This window comes from Ctenopharyngodon idella, chromosome 21 (assembly GCF_019924925.1).
Source record: "Ctenopharyngodon idella isolate HZGC_01 chromosome 21, HZGC01, whole genome shotgun sequence".
Taxonomy (NCBI): Eukaryota; Metazoa; Chordata; class Actinopteri; order Cypriniformes; family Xenocyprididae; genus Ctenopharyngodon; species Ctenopharyngodon idella.
This window is the reverse complement of record NC_067240.1, coordinates 15,433,540-15,451,613: the sequence shown is the minus strand read 5'-3', so window position 1 is coordinate 15,451,613 and position 18,074 is coordinate 15,433,540. Positions and strand designations below refer to the sequence as shown.

The 18,074-nt window shown below is 36.1% G+C and overlaps 1 protein-coding gene across 17 annotated transcripts in view; it reads left to right on the top strand.

Moving 5' to 3' along the window:
• igsf9bb (immunoglobulin superfamily, member 9Bb) overlaps nucleotides 1-18,074 on the top strand; it is a 135,640-nt gene that overhangs the window by 21,315 nt on the left and 96,251 nt on the right. For all 17 annotated transcript variants that reach the window (XM_051878929.1, XM_051878927.1, XM_051878932.1 and 14 more), the window contains exon 2: nucleotides 11,045-11,236. In XM_051878929.1, coding sequence (XP_051734889.1) covers nucleotides 11,045-11,236 — 192 coding nt within the window. The remainder of the gene's footprint in view (nucleotides 1-11,044; nucleotides 11,237-18,074) is intronic.

Sequence of the window (18,074 nt, the reverse complement as noted above, 5' to 3'; positions counted from 1 at the left end):
TTTTTCAGGTCAGAGCTTCTCATTCACAAATGTCAAAAAAAAAAGTCTTTTTTTCAGACCATTAAGTGTTCAGCTTGATTGTCTTAAACCGTATTTCATCATTTGACCATATGGTGCTGCTGTACCATGTGATCACAATATATCTGTGTATTATTTTAGCCATATTGGGAGTGGTTTTGCTGTTTACTATACATTTTTAAGCTGATGAGACTTTTTCGTCCCTCTATAGCGCATGCTGAGCTTTCTGAAGATCAGGTTTCTCAACCTCACAGCCAGCATTTCACCCTCAAGACACCCTTCACATTAAACACAGTTTTGTGGAATGTGCTAAACTACGTTTTAGACTAGACTGACTTGGTAAGTTGTTTGAACCACTAGTCGACTAATCTTTCATAAGGAAATCCTGAATAATTAGGAAGATTTAGAAATCATGTGATCTTGATCAGACTTGTTTCAATGGAACAGTCTTTTGTTTCAATGGAAGTCTCAAGATGCTTTTTAAAAATATTTTAACTTTGATACAATGTCTTAAAATGCAATGATAATGGTGCACAACACACTAAAGATGTTTGCAACACAATTTTGTGGCAATTTGTAACTATTTACAAATTCAAATTTGTTTGAATTCGTATTCTCATTTATATGTATATACAAATTAATACGAAATCTCTACCTCGTAAAATAGTTATCGGGTGAATTTTTGTGGCTGTTTCTGTGGTAATTTAACTTCTATGGCCTTATTTACACCTGGTATTAAGATGCGTTTTGGTCAGTCGGATCACAAGTAGACGAAGGAGACATTCCCGTTTACACCTGGTGTTTTAATCAGTCTCTTGTCTACTTTCAACCTGATTTCTTCGAGGGTAGGGTCTATGACCAGGTAAATGTGTGGGTTTTTTCAGAACTTTCGAACTAATGGACGAAACAAGCTTGCACAATTTACATATGAACACTACCAGAGATAACGGAAAAACATACAGAGACCAGCAGCTTTCGTTTCTGCTCTGACAACCGCAATACCAGCCGAACGCTGTGAGTGTGTGTTTGAAATCAGGAATGGTGAGAGAACATTGTGATTGGTACATTTTTTTGTCTTCAAAGCAAACTTGGGTCTTCAGCCATCAAAGTTTAAATCTTGTCTGGCTAGCGCGCTTCCCATAATGTGTACGCATTAGGTCAACACATTCGACCACATGAGCGTTTCCACAACGAAAGCAATTCGGTCGAATGCGTTTTTAACTACCTCTGGAAGTGGTCGAAAGCGGACAAGCTCAAAATGTTTTAGACTCCATTCACACCTGTAATTAACATCGTCCACTTGTGATCCGATCAAACCAAAATGCATTTTAATACCGGGTGTAAACAGGGCCAATGAGAGGGTTTTAAACTGTCCAGTAACTAAAGTTCTGCAGTCAACCCTCATAATTCTACCATACACAATTGCCCTTACTCTAATTGTGTGTATTTGTTCATTATGTCTGAATCCGGTTCTGCTTTGTCTCCTGTGTTAATCCTCCGATGTTGAAAAAGCAACCAGCATGTCTGAAAAAGACCTCAGTGATTTTGCCCCTACAGAGAACATTGTACGAACACTATATTAATTATATTCTCCATTTCCATCTCTTTGAGAGCACTGTGCTAGAGGGCTGACGGAAACAGCCAATTAAGTGATTTCCTCTCATTGCATTTTAAGTGTTAGGTCTTTAGTATTGTTGTTTTTAATGGGAGGGAAAAGCATCCATTTAGCATTTCTGCAAGTCGAGGCAACATAGTCTAAAGTTCTCATTGCAGGTCAAATGCAGATGAGATTTGCCGAAGTAATTTCTAGGGATGATATGGTAATTTGCTTTGATTTACTTCATGTTTTTAAGGAATAAGAATCTGGATGGCAATGCAAAGTATGGTTTTAGGCATTACTGTATCTACAACATAGTCATTTTTAATTGGTTTAACTTAAAAAGAAAAAGAAAGTGTATTTGGGAATATTAAGCGATATATGCTGGTCTTCCATGAAAAGTGCTGTGTCATTCAGTCTGAAAAGTGCATGAACCTAATGAAGGAAAATGGATTAAACCATTTGTCTGGATTAAGTACCTTTTCTGATACTCTTGTGCCAGTTGGCCTGTGGTGCCAAAGTTGATTTTCTGGTTCTCATCTTTAGAAGTACATTACAGCTTCTACATACTGATAAGATCCTGAGTCTTGCCCCATGTCAAATCATTCTGGAAACTTGGCACTTTAGCAGAATAGAATGAAAAGGGTTATTATGGGATTACAATGAAATTTAAAATGTATTTTGTGTTGTTAATCACCACCTGGATTGTCAGAAATGACGGGGTTCCATATATACATATGAATGCGACAATGTTGTATCTCTAATGTACTGTACAACTGTAGCTTCCCAAACTATAAGCTAGACATTTGGCGATTTTCAACCAGCATTGTATTGTTACAATGCCAATAGTGTATGTAAATGAACTTTCTCTGTATTTCCTGCACCCAGATATCCAAGTTTATTTGTCAGCAAAAGTCTGCTGTACTGTATGTCTTCTGTATGACAGGGGGGCAGTCTATTTACACTAAGTGCAAATAGCGTCCCTTGTTGGCAAATGCTATTTACACTAGTTCTACCCACCAATGTCTGGTTGGACCACTCAAGTTTTAAAAAAGATGTATAGAATTGATTATCTTCAGTGGTGTAGCAGTAGTGAGTAAGGCTTGCAGATCTGGCTTTTAACGTGATCGACGTGGGTTCGAATCCGCCTTTTGCCGAGCTCACATTTATTTTCAATAAAACTGAAAATAATGTTCTAAAAGTGGAAATAAACTGCGAACGAGTGTTTTAATAATATTAATATTATAAATATTAATAAATATCATTTACTCTGTGATATTATTGCATCTTGTTAATGTACAAAAATACTGAGGTGCAAATAGTATCTGCCAATATAAAGTATAGATAGCATCTAATTACTATTTACTCTAATTGCAAAGAACTAATACTTTTAAATGGTGTAAATAGAATTTATCACTATTTTCACCTAGTGTAAAAAGCATATCCCTAAGAAAATGCTGCTATTGTCACTTAGTGTAAACAGAATATATTGCTATTTTCACTAAATAGCATCTATCGCTAAGAAAATATAGCCGCTGACAAATAAAAAGTGCATTATGGTTGTTGTTTTTGCCAAAAGGGAAGATCCCAGCCATTTTCTCTGCTTGCTCTAGACATGCAGCACATAATAACTATATTATGATATTTAAATATAATTGTAGTTTAATTATGGTGTAGATCTATGAGCACTTAGGAATTAAGTTGCAGTAGACTTGTAGAACTAAACTTAAAAAACTTTGAACCAGAACTAAGAAAGTTAATTTAGGAATTATTATGTTTTAAGTCTTAGCCTCCAGCTGACCCATTAGGTTGACGTCACATGCACAGGGGTAAATCTCTAAAAAGAGGTTGGCATTCCATTACAGTTCTCTCAGTAGACCAAGAGTACGCTGATCCACCCTTTAGCCATCTGCCCTTAATACTGGCATTCAGCAGGGGGTAAGAACTAAGAAGCTTGGTTTGGGACCCACATCTGCAGCACCTTTTTAAACCTGGAGGCCAGATTTGGTCTAACATTTGCATAGTGTCACATCTGTCATTTCTCACGTTAGAAAGATAGGCTATATGAAGTTATATGTTTTTAAGTTAAGTAACTGTATCAGGAATATGTCTCCTTATAGCTATTCAAATAGCTATAACAGCTTTTAACCCAAAATGACCCCAGTCCACTTTTGTAAACTTTAACACAATACAAAATTAACAACTTTTGCATGCATAAACTTTGCATTGTTTTTTTTCTAGTTGGTGAGCACATAAGCAAACTTGATAATTTAGACAACCATGAACAAACATGAAAAACATTTTAAGCTTCAGGTCTGCTCAAATTCCAACTTACAACTTTTTTAAAATTCAAGACTACGTAACCAGGGACACTAAAACAATCTAACAAGCAGGAGAGACACATTATAAACCTTATAAGTCTGGCTCATGAATAGTATATTATATAATCGTGAATATTATAATATACTATAACGTAATATGCCTTAAAAGTGTATGTGATGTAAATCTGTGATATTAACTTAGCAAATGATAATATTAAGTACCAATCAATCATGTCAAATGATTTAGGGAGCTGTCAGATGTAATATCCACCTTGAAATATGGGTGAGTAGCTGTGGCAGGTTACCGAGTAGCAATCAGTGTGTTCATTAAGGATTCTGCTCACATGATGTGACTGGTTGAAGCCTCAAAGTTATGTACTGCCCCCAGTTCCTCCTTTGCAATTAGAGGTCCATCAACTCCTAACATCTTACTCTGTGGTCATTACTTAGGAGTAATTTATAGTTATTTATAGAAGCAGGCAGGTTCATCTGTCGCAAAGCTAACCGCTCAGAGGTGTTTTTTATGAGGCTGGTCATTACAGATCAGTACCTGTTCATAGGAACATTGATAAAGTAATTCAGGGTGAACTGGAATGAAATTGTGGCAGTGTGGTCATCTTTATGGAGGTATATACTGTTTCACCTCATATATAGTTGTGTAGGGGCCCTAGCTGTTTATTCCCCCTTACTGGGCCCACATGCAATCTGCACCAACAGAACACGGATGAAAACAGTACAGATTTCCACAGAATTCATGTGAAATTTCCACTGCGCCTTGCATGTTTATTTGATTTTCCTTATTTTAATAGCATTTTGAATTTTTGGGGACAAAAATTGTATGTGTAGGTAAATAATGATTTTAAAGATTTTTAAGTTAAGAAATTCAAAGTTAAGGTAAGCAGAACTGGCAGATTTTTATTTTGTACTACTCATACATTTTAATTGCTCTTAACTTGAAATGTTTAAGTACACTCATACATTTAACTTAAAATGATCATGTAACCCCAATGTAAAGATTTTTATTAGTGTAAAATTAGCTAGCTATAACAAACCAATTCAAAAAATGTTAACTTGCTAATTTGTTAACATGTTAACAATAGCATGGTATAGCACTTGCTGAATGAGTACAGATATAAAAAGCATTTAACATACTTGCTCTCAAACCAAGCCGCATGCACCACTTGTCACCATGATGGTAACTCTCCAAAAACCCACATTAAAAGAAACTCTTCGAAATAAGTCTCTCTCTTCAGAGATCATTCTGATATGCTAATTTGATGCTTAGTAAACATTTATTATTATTATCAAATCTTGAAATCAATTGTGCTGTTTAAGATTTTTGTGGAAACTGTGACATATGTTTTTTCAGGATTTTTTGATGAATAGAAAGTTCAAAAGAACATAATTTATTTGAAATATAAATCTTTTATGTAAATTACTTTACTGTGATTTTTTTTTTAACAATTTAATGCATCCTTGCTGAATAAATGTATAAATTAAAAAAATCTTACTGACCTCAGACTGAATTCCTTTAATAGCTTTATTTTAGAAACAGTCCAAAATTAAATTTTTCTATTATAATTTTTCTGCTCCAGTGGGTTATTTACTGTTGTGACCAAGTTACTGAACTTGACAACTGAATCAATACTATTACTAAATGAGTAATTCAGATCTAATTCATTAAAGATCTGACTGAAAAGAACGATTCGTAATGCATTCAGAATGATACATTTTGGGTAAGCTATCAGTTCCGCAGAAGTGCACAGATTTCATACATACAAAATATGTGCGTCTGCCTATAGCATCCATTGTATGTGTACTTAGTCTCTTGTCAATAAATATAGTTACAGTAAATGTTCATAGGAGAAGGAATTTCAGTCATCTATCCATTTTAGTTATCCATTTGATTGAATCCATAACATGGGCTAAAGAATCATTAGCTATTTAGCTCAAGAGCCTGTTAATTCTGCTTCGGCTATAATCATATGATTGTTATAAGTCACCTGAGATCAGAAAGCAGCTCTGCTAGAGGAGACTAGAGCTGATCAGGCCTCAGCTTGGGCTGTTTGAAAACAGAGAGCACATTTCACAGAGAACCTGAACCTCTGAGGGTTTCATGTGAGTGATCCATGGCAAGGTTGGTGTGATTTAGCCGAACTAGGTCAAGTCCTTCCCTTCCATTAGAGTGTCATTAGTTTGCAAAGCGCCATGATATTTTGGTTTTTATCAGCCTTGTCAGAACTGTCTGATGCAGATGAATGGGGAAACTACAGTCTATTGTTCGCCAAGGGGAGGTAATGTCATTTAATTTGCACTGTACAGCTGAGCTTTTTATTATTTTTCTTTGTATTTACCCATTTGCAGTCTTTTCTACACCTTTTCTTTTCTTACACAAACCATTTTTTAGCTTTTTGTCAGGTTGTTCTTTCAAGCAGTTGTGGGCTCTTCCAGCTGTAATTGCACAGTCAGGAGGATCCATCCTGTTTATTTGCTGTGATTTTGCACTGCAAATCAGAAATTTTCATCACCACTCCTTAAATTTATGCAACAATCAGACAACATTGCCTCACAAATAGTCAGATACTTGACAGATGCTGACACAGATGCTTGATTCATTTTCTTGAGCAAAACAAACTTTTAAAACGTTTTAATATAGATTAATAAAATTCAACAGGTGATACATCTTAGTTTAAAGATTTGTGTTTTAGTGGCCCAATTTCTTTTATGTATTGACTTTGTATTGAAACTGAAAGTTGAGGCATGGACATTTTTTAAATAGCAAATAGCCTTGAATTTGTGTATTTTTAGAACTGGCACAATGATGATAAAGATGCTTACTGGAGCATTTCCTGTATATAGATTTTTTCTTTAATTAGGATTTCTCATTTGTCCTGCCATATTGATTCTGGTGGAAATAGTTGGCAATATTATGACCCTTGGGTGTTGATTCAGTGTTTTTAGAGGAAGCGCAGTCCTGAATCAAATCCTTCACAATCTCAGAGCACTTACGGGTTACTTTGACCTACTTTCCTAAGTGGGATTTTCAAAGGAAGTACAGTGCCTCCAGCCTTCCGTTACATTTATGATGTTGAGCAAGATCTGTGAAGATCCTGATATGCTGTTAGATCGTTGATGTATGCCTAATATATTGATGCTTTCGTCAGTATATTCATGCAAATCTTATGCTAAGATGGTTGCATCTTTGCAAAACACTGAAAACCAGTTCATCTCCTACCAACTAAGGGCATTATCTGCCTTTATTGATTTAATTTTTTTTTGTTTTGTTTTGTTTTTGGGTTATACCTGTGGCAGTCCTGCAGATTAACTTGTTACTTGAAGCCAGATAACACACGACAAAAGTATAGTAATAGTTAAAATAATCATAATAATAACAACAACAACAACCAAGGAAATAGCTTGTAGTACAGAATATCTTCAGTGCACTATTGTCTTCTGTGGATAGCTGAATTGAACTCATTTCTTAATTGATAAACTTTACACCGTTATTGAACTGAACTGAATCAACGCTAGCTGAATAATGACACTATTGTCTTTTTTAATTCTCTTTGTACCATTGATCATTATTTTCCTGATGTTTATCACTATAAAGCTGCTTTGAAACAATCTGTTTTGTATAAAGCGCTATATAAGTTAAGATGACTTGACTACATTATGTAAGTTTCTTTGGATAAAAACAAGTGCTAAATGAATACATGTAAATGTATTAATGTTCATGTAAATGTGCATGTGCATTATTTATTTATTTATGAGCAGTATTAGTTATATTTTACATGACCAAAGAAGAAGAAAAAATAACCATACACTTATATCGTTCTTTGATAGTGAATAAATATTGATGAAAATGTAAATAATTGGGCGGCTTAATTACTATTATTATTTTTTTTACGTCTTTAAAAGGTCACATGCTTGGATTTTTAGCACAGAGAATGCTTGAGTCCTCTCTGTTGTAAATGCACATCCTCTTTCTCTCAGGACTCAAGTGGTTTGACTGACTCAATCCCCTGTGTCTTTTATTGTAAACTGGAGTAAATCTGGAGGGGAGAGTAGAGAGAGCAGCTTGTTAACTGCTTGTTGCTCTCAGCCGTGCAAACAGTGAAGTCATACCTTCCAAGGCTTGTTTTGCTCACCGGTGATGTCACCAGCAGCCAATCAGCAGGCGCTGCTGCAGTAGGTAGTGGGTGTAGCGGGAGTCTTGGGTATATGCACAGGGACGCGCTGGCGGCACTCCGGCTCTCATCATCACATCATTACAGGCCTAGAGAGGAGGAGGGAAAGCAGCAGCTGAGAATATCTAATCACAGTCGTGATTAAGTCATCTGATTCCCCAGCTTTTTATGTGTGATGTGCCTCACAAAGGAAATTACATATTAAATAAATCTGTTTTAGTCCACCTAGGCTTAGATTAAGCCACTGTTTTATTTGTCATGTTAGGCACCTCTTAAGGAAGCTCTCACACTCTTACATACGCTGATTATACCAGTTTTTCATTGGCCAGTGACCTTAAGTCAAGGTCAGTTTTGCTCCTGAAGAGAGGATGACTTGAATTTTTATCCTGTCTAATGCAAATGTTTTGTCCAGTAATCTATATCTGATTATTTATTTTGGATTACCTATTTATTTGCTGTGGGCAAGATGAGCTTGGATGACACGGTTACTGTAGCAAAGATTGATTGCAGTTTCACTACGTCTGTCCGATACTGTTTCATTACTTAAATCGCTTTCTAGAAAATTGTGATTTAATAAAACTCATTTAGACATCTCACTGTTGTTGTAAACAAAATATTCAGCTATTCAGGTGGACAGGATATTTAGTGGGTTCATAAATCGGAGACCTCTAGTGAAAATTATTCTGTTTGCATGCTTTTCTAATTTAGAGCTCCAGACAAAAAAAAAAACAAACAAAAAAAACATTTAAGAGCTAAATTACTTTTTTTTTTTTTTTTTTTAATGACAGATTTGCTCGATAAAGATGATTGCTTAGAAGCATTTTAAAAATAAATAAATATTTTAATTTGTATATTTTTAAAAAATATTCCTTTAAAACTTGAAATATTGTTGTGAATATCTTTAAAGTGCCCCTATTATGGATTTTTGAAAATTACCTTTCATGCAGTGTGTAACGTAGCTGTATGTGAATATAAACAGTCTGCAAAGTTGCTGAAAGTGCATCATAAAGTTATTGTCTCTCAAAAGAAAGAGTCGACTCTGAACTGCTTAAGCGAGTTGTTTGTAATTTGAATCCAGCTTGCTCCTCAGACTCACAACTTGTAAGTGTGATTAATTCTTGATGTATTTTACGTATATCGAGTATCATAGTTTTGTGTTTTAGCTATATTGAGTATGTCTCCGACTAACTCACGTTATTACTGTCTTACTGAAATAATTCTGCTAATCAGCGGTGGGCCCACTATTACCTAAAACTGTGTCCATTAATGCAGATTGTCTGTCGTTCTTACTACTTTGAGTATTTGATAAAGGATGAAGCAAGATTTGCTTTACAAACTTTAATGTGACATTCACGTTAGTGCTTGGTTAACGTATGACTGTTATTGATACTGTTAATAATACAAACTACCACGTGTGCACCACAATAAATTAGAAATATACACAACGGTTTGTTGATGGATATACACTTGTTAATGCTGATGGTGAGGAATTACAGTTGCAACATCTCATGATGAACGTCAAACTGAGTAGCGTATCGCTGAGAAATGTCCTGCTCAAGTCGTCCTTGCGATGGAGGTTTGAGTTAAATAACTAGTTCTTCTAATATTTCATCATCGGACTCGTGCTCAGATTGATATAGTAAAATCGACGCCGTCATTACTGTCTTTACCGTGTGTACAATCGCTAAATAGGAAGCCTCTGGAGCGGAATCAGTTGGGCGTTTGTTTCCGGCTTGCGCTGTAAGCGGTAGACCAATCACAACAGACTGGGTCATCTGGCCAATCAGAGCAGAATAGGCTCGCAGAAAGGAGGGGTTTATAGAGACTGATTCATCAGATGAGTCGTTTGAGAATCATTGAAAAATGTGGTGATGTGAAATGTATATTATGAGAAAATGAAAGTGTTTTTTGACCTTTGATGCATGTAGACCTTTTGTAGGAGACCTCCTAAACAGAATTAGGAACCTTTTAAATAGCATAATAAGGGCACTTTAATTACATGCTGTTATATGAACAGCCAGTCAGTCAATAAACACATCACAGTTTACAGGTTCCCTGTTCTTTTTGATTCTGATATAACCATAATGAAAGTCAGGACGTCAGTTGTGAACTCAGGAGCACCTCTGAATGATTCACTGACTGAGTAAATCTGATTCAGACTGCTAACTCACAAGCCACTTCGAGATTCTTTTGTGAAACTTTTTGGCTGACTCATTAATAAGAACCGGTTCATAAGAGTCACTTGAATTGGACATAGTGTTCGCGCTGTGTTTGTTGTTGTGTGGAAACAATACTTCTTCATTCTAGCAAGACAAACCTTTCATGACTTGCCAGTGTTGAGTAGATTTTAATTGTTGTACATTTTTATTTTAAGGCTAATGATTATGTTATCCAGCATGATTTTAGAATAATACAAAGAGCATCTTATGCTTTAATGAAAACAACAACTGACCGTTCGTACAGAGGAGTTCATGTGTCACAAATTTGATTAGTTACCTAGAAATAATGCAGAATCTTAAATATTTCTTATTTCTGTCATAAGTTTTCTTTGCTTTACATTTTTCAAATCCTACAAAAAAAAAAAAAAAAAAAGTTCACTTCCAGATTTAAGTGCAGGACAAAAAAACATCTTATATTGCCATTATTTACTTTTGGAGCGCATTGTAGTGTGTGTTAGTGAATAGAGAGTGAATGAGTGTGTATATTGATTAGTAAAGTAGTTATAGGATTTCTGGAGAAGGTTAATTTATGCAGAATTGAACTTCAGCACATTGCCTGCAGACTTGATGATCTATGCTAGATCTACTAACCAAAATCTAATTTCAGCTGTTAGATGAGTCACTGCTCCCCAGGGCGGTTTCAATGTGTGGTTGGTACAGTTATGTATGTGATTGCTCATCAAAGTCCATATGTTCTCACAGGTGCCCACGGAGTCAGAGAGGAGCCCCAGTTTGTGACGGCCCGCGCTGGGGAGACCGTGATTCTGGGATGTGACGTGACCCACCCACTCAACGGCCAGCCCTACGTGGTGGAGTGGTTCAAGTTTGGAGTTCCCATCCCCTTCTTCATCAACTTCCGCTTCTACCCTCCCCATGTGGACCCCGAGTACGCCGGTGAGCCCTGATTATTTCTCTCTCACTGCATTTCATCATTCATACAAATAAAGCTACTGTTTCATCAGTTGGTATGATTAATAAAGCTTTTAACCCATTCATTATTTGATTATTGCATTTATTAAAGGAAATTCACATATTTTACATACGTTTTAGACATTATTCTTTCTTTCAGGCAGTGTTTTGCATTCATAGTGATATTTCATTTCACATGAATAAAGCTTTTTCATCCACCGATATACGCATTAAAATGCATTGAAACAGTTTGGCCTGGTTTTTGAGATAAATACTGTTGAAATGTCTCTTTCCCTTTCCATTATTACAGTTCTAAACTTCTTGTTTTTTTCATGTGGCTCTGTTTGTCACATAAAATTAGGTAACAGTAAATGCCTGTTTGGTCCGAGGTCATTATCTGCAGTCTTAATCAGATAAAACCATCTCCATAAATATATTCGAACACTGCACGGACCGTTTCATCACAACAGCTGTGATTTTCCCAAAATTACCCTTATGTGAACCCTGTTTTAAAGATGGAAGGTTGCCTATCCACATCTCATTCTCTTTATGATAACAGCATTAGTGGATATTGCAGGGATATAACTCATCGACTAGCATGTGCCGTCATGTTAATCTTTTGTGCAAACCCAGTGTTGAATTGACCCTCATTTGTGAAGCAGTCTGTTATAAAATGATGGCATGGTAACAACACTCTACTACAACAACTCTTCCTCTTCTCTAAAGCAGCCCAACATGGCCTCGCCCTCTTTGTTGTGTGTCCCCGGGGGCAGGGTTTATGTAAATTTTGGGGTTTGTGATGTCACCAACCCGGGAAGAAGCTCATTGTAGTCCCTACCAGCCGTTTGTTGTAGTCCTTACGCAGTGATTTCTGTAAAAGAAAATATCTCCCTTTGCATTGAACTTTCAGCGTCGTAACTTTGCAGATGTTGTTTATGCTCTAACAGCAACATTACACACTAACTGAAGTTAAAAAAAAGAAATCATAATCAAGGACTGCTTTAAGGACAAAAACCTGACAAATGTCTTAAAATATAGCATTTGAACAATGTCTTGAGGTGTGGTATAAATTGTAAATTGTAGTATAAATTGAATAATTGACTCCGGTCTTTTAAATTATTAGAAAATAATGCACACCTAAGGTGTATCCTACTGGATTCAATAAACAGGTCCATATAACAAGTCAGGTAAAATTACATTTTTTTGAATCTTAATTTGGTCAATAATCTGCCAATATATGTAGGTGGCTGATCTGCATCCCTAATTGCTGGATATGTCACCCGTTTCATTTTATTCATATACAGGGTATCGCAGCAGGCTGTTCAGCCATATGTTTGACCCACTGAAATGGAGACACTTACTGTTGGCTCTGAAATCAGCCCAGTCCAGACCTCAGCACATTATTTAATCTCACTCATAGAGGCTGAAAGCTTTATCACAGGGCAAGAGCCGGCCGTGTCAACAGATTATGAATCGAAACGTACAGGCTGGTTTGAAGAAAGCTCTTATCTTTTGCTTCAATGGATCTGGCGGTCCAGATCAGTGGACAGGTGGAAGAGGTGCTGATGTCTAGAGCAAAGCATCAGCCGAACAGATGAAAGAGGTTTTGGGGTGGGGTAGTAGTAGAGTGAGGCAGATCAAATATGATCCTTTTTTTCTAATTGAGATTGAAAATTACATGATTGATAAGGAGTGGAAACAGAAAGGGCATAATTTAAGAGCATGTCAGATTTATAAAAGCAAAGAAACTGTGATAGTTTATCAGGAGTGGCTTGGGGCAGGATATGCAATTTTAATGGCTCTCACAGTGAATCGTAATGAGATGAGAATTTTTTTTTTTTACTTTCTCTCATCATGAATCCTTAGATGAATTTCCAGCAGTGATTTTTAACACATTGTGCAGTGCAGTGCTGTGCTGTATTTTTTTATTTTTTTAATCGGGGTAAGATATTTAAAAAAAATCTCGAAGGCAGTTGCACGGCTGGTGCTGGAAACCTGGGATGTATGTGATTTAAAACCTTATTTGAAGGTTTTGCATCTAATTTCCCTTACTCTTACATTTGGATTATCTTAATTTATCACTTAAAGTTAATCTTTAAGATATCATATATACTGTATGTGTATATAATATATATAGTCAAACCAAAAATTATTCAGACACTTTTTTATATTTTTAATATATTTTTACTAGTGGGTGCAGGACACTATAGTTCATTTATGTAAGTGAGGATAGCAAAATAAAGTAAACTGTGACATTATACCCAAAAATTCTTCATACAGTGGACTACCAGTAAAATTGATAAAAATTTGGAACCAAAAATTATTCAGACACTTTGACCTGACCATGTTTTGCTTAAGTGTCATCTGACATAATTAGGATTTATTTTTTTTCTGACACAGTTTAACTCTGAGATCTTGTCATATTTTATTATCATATATATATATACAGGCTTGGGAGGGTTACTTTAAAAATGTATTCCGTTACAGTTACAAATTACTTCATAAAAAAAGTATTCAGTAATGTAATCCAAGTACCACAATATAAAAGTAATGTAATCTGATTACTTTTGGATTACTTCAAGGTCACATAGGCCTATATAAAGAAAGAAGATAAACTAGATAGAAGAACTAGATAAATTGCATTTTTAAATTTAATTTTAATTATTTCTTCTCAATTTCTGCAAGTTTTTAAGTGTCACACGTTCCATGCTTCAATGGGTCTCAACAATAAAAATATTTTAAAAATCTGATAAATTATCTATTGCAATATTATTGTTGTTGTTGTTGTTGTTTAGAGCTTAAAAATATAAAAGTGACATCAGATCATAACCAAACTGAACAAGCTCAGATCAAACATTTCTGTTCATATTTGTTCTGCATTAATTTTAATGTTTAGCATTTTGGTTACTTTTAAAACCTATTAAAACTAAGCAATCATGTCTTATTTCCACAACTTGGGAATACACAGCCCTGAAAAAATATATATATAAAGGGCTATACAGACATCTAGTGGCTACATTATGGTATTACAGATTATTTTTTAGTCCTTTGATAAAGAAAGTGTTTTCGTGGCTGGAAGGCAGAGTTTGCACTGTACAACCATGTTGTTTGCATTTTCTTCTTTGAAAGCAAAATAGCAGCGAAATTTCCATGAATTGAAAGCGTTTATCCCTGCGGGAAGCATCGTTTACACTAGCAGCAGCAATTATCTGCGTCTGAGGAGATTGTAGACAGGTGTTATTTGCGCATGCACCAGCAGGTGGCTCACGTGAGTCATCACTGGCAACAGAACCAGGAAATACTGTATAATCAAGCAGCGTGTTATTATGGCAAAATAATGATTTATTTAGTTTTAAATGAAAACATTGTAATCCTGATAGTAGCCTATTCCCCCTTTTTTCAAAATGTAACTGTAATCTGATTACTACGTTTTGTGACGTAACTGTAACGAATTACAGTTACTGGATTTTTGTATCCTGATTACGTAACGCTGTTACATGTATTCCATTACTGCCCAACCCTGTGTGTGTGTGTATATATATAATATACACACACACAACCCGAATTCCAGAAAAGTTGGGACATTTTTTAAATTTGAATAAAATGAAAACTAAAAGACTTTCAAATCACATGGGCCAATATTTTATTCACATTAGAACATAGATAACATAACAAATGTTTAAACGGAGAAATTTTACACTTTTATCCACTAAATGAGCTCATTTCAAATTTTGCCTGCTACAGGTCTCAAAATAGTTGGCACAGGGGCAACAAATGGCTGAAAAAGCAAGAAATTTTGAAAAGATTCAGCTGGGAGAACATCTAGCAACTAATTAAGTTAATTGATATCAGGTCTGTAACATGATTAGCTATGAAAGGGATCTCTTAGAGAGGCAGAGTCTCTCAGAAGTAAAGATGGTCAGAGGCTCTCCATTCTGTGAAAGAGTGCGTAAAATGATTGTGGAAAACAATGTTCCTTTGCAAATCTCATCATCTACAGTGCATAACATCATCAAAAGATTCAATGAAACTGGAGAAATCTCTGTGCGTAAGGGACAAGGCCGAAGACCTTTATTGGATGCCAGTGGTCTTCTGGCCCTCAGACGACACTGCATCACTCATCGGCATGATTGTGTCAATGACATTACTAAATGGGCCCAGGAATACTTCCAGAAACCACTGTTGGTAAACACAATCCGCCGTGCCATCTGCAGATGCCAACTAAAGCTCTATCATGCAAAAAGGAAGCCATATGTGAACATGGTCCAGAAGCGCCGTCATGTCCTGTGGGCCAAGGCTCATTTAAAATGGACTGTTTCAAAGTCGAAAAGTGTTCTATGGTCAGACGAGTCCCAATTTGACATTCTTGTTGGAAATCATGGACGTCGTGTCCTCCGGGCTAAAGAGGAGGGAGACCTTCCAGCGTGTTATCAGCGTTCAGTTCAAAAGCCAGCATCTCTGATGGTATGGGGGTGCATAAGTGTATACGGTATGGGCAGTTTGCATGTTTTGGAAAGCTCTATGAATGCTGAAAGGTATATAAAGGTTTTAGAGCAACATATGCTCCCCTGCAGACGACGTCTATTTCAGGGAAGACCTTGTGTATTTCAACAGGACAATGCAAAACCACATACTGCAGCTATTACAACAGCATGGCTTCATCATAGAAGAGTCCAGGTGCTGAATTGGCCTGTCTGCAGTCCAGATCTTTCACCTATAGAGAACATTTGGCACATCATTAAAGGAAAAATACATCAAAGATGACCACAAACTCTGCAGCAGCTGGAAACCTGTATCAGGCAAGAATGGAACCAAATTCCAACACCAAAACTCCAGAAACTCATTTCAAACTGTTTTGAGAAGAGGAGATGCTACACCATGGTAAACATGCCCCCGTCCCAACTATTTTGAGACCTATAGCAGGCATCAAATTTGAAATGAGCTTATTTTGTGCATAAAATTGTAACATTTCTCTGTTTAAACATTTGTTATGAGCCAAAATATTGGCTCATGTGATTTGAAAGTCTTTTAGTCTTCATTTTATTCAAATTTAAAAAATGTCCCAACTTTTCTGGAAATTGGGTTGTGTGTGTGTGTGTGTGTATATATATATATATATATATATATATATGCTACTAACAAGACAGTATCAGCGGTCAGTCAATCAATGGAGACTGCATCCAAAAATTATTTGAAATTTTTTATCATGTTTTTATCTATGTTCCACTGAGCAGGATCATAATTGTGGCATACTGTATATGGCCTGTGTGCCCCTGTGACCTGTACAGACATGAGGTTTTGCATGTGGTTTCGTTCAGCAGCATATTTCCTCTGACCTCTGGCCTCATAGTGGGCCCTGCATCCTCCAGACTAATGGCTCTACTTAGCACATCAATAGTAGCTCTGTGTCTTAGTGTGTGAGACCCGGGCACAACTCTCCCTGCTGTAATAGTAACTGGTATGCATCCAGCATAGCTCAGGCATAGATATCCGATATCCACCACAAAAACCCTGCTTGTCACCAAATGACTCCATATGAATCCCATGTAAGGGGCCTTTGTCTAAGCATGAGATTGAGAGATGATGAAGAGGCCAAATATCTGAGAGTCACTGCATTATTCATTAATGCTAAATAGAGATGAAATAGCAATTTTTTAAAAGATTTATTCTTGTTTACCCAGGAACTGCACAAAAAAGGCCTGCAGTGCTGGAAGTCATGAGTGTTACTGCTTTACTGCTGATATTTTTTATTTAAACATTTCTTTTTGTTAAGTTAAAGTTTTACTGAAGTATTTTTTTAGCTTTAATTCAATTAACAAATTAATTTTTAACAGTTTTAGTTGTAACGACAATAATAACACTGCATCATTTACTCACTCTCATGTCATGTCAAAGTTTTTTTTTTTCCCATACATTGAAAGTCAACTGTGTCCGATTCTTCAAAATTCTGCAACATTTTTCAAAATACTTTTGTGTTCCACATACAGGTTTAAACTAGGCTTTCAACTTAATGAGTGAGAGAGAGACAGTATATAAGGGAAAATGTACTTCCGTACTGTATTGACCTCCAGCGTGTCACTTCCTGAGGACTATCTTTAACCTACATCACGTGTCAGCGTTGTTTCTCTTGCTCCCATCAACACTCTCTTACAGCTGTAAAAATAGGCCAGGCGTTTGACCGTTCTCGTTTCGCTTCTGGTTCTCCTTCAGTGTTATTGATCTGCAGGGCCTCACAGAAGCTGCTGTGTGTAAGATATATTTTTGAAGTATTTTGATTGTGTGACCTTGGTTTGGTCACAGATGAGTTCAGTGAACACAATTGTGTACTATTTTCAGTCATGCCCAATAGTGCTACTATCTATTTACATGGAGAAAGACTGAAATATCTGAAACTGTTTGTTTACGTTATGTTACATCATCATTATTTCAAACCAAGAATAAAATCTAACAACAATTATATAAGCCATGCTTCTTTAGCTCAAATCACACTCAAAAAATATATATTTTTAGACTATACAACTAATGCGCATGCGTGAGTTTATTTACATAGTGTTTTTATTTTGTACGCTGTGGGACTATAACAAATTCTTTTCAGACTGTGTATTGGCTGTGGTAATGCCATTTTTATTGAAATTTTTTTTTGAGGACAAACAGAGGCCCTTAATAGCCTTTAACGCTGCTGTCTTGCAATCCCTTCCAGTGCTGATATTGTTTCCTGCCATCTGTCCAGCACTGTTGCCAGAATATAGAGAAAAAGGCATAAATCCCCCTCTCTGCTTGACCCTCGAAGACAGCCAGCCAACTATATCATAGTGTCATGATG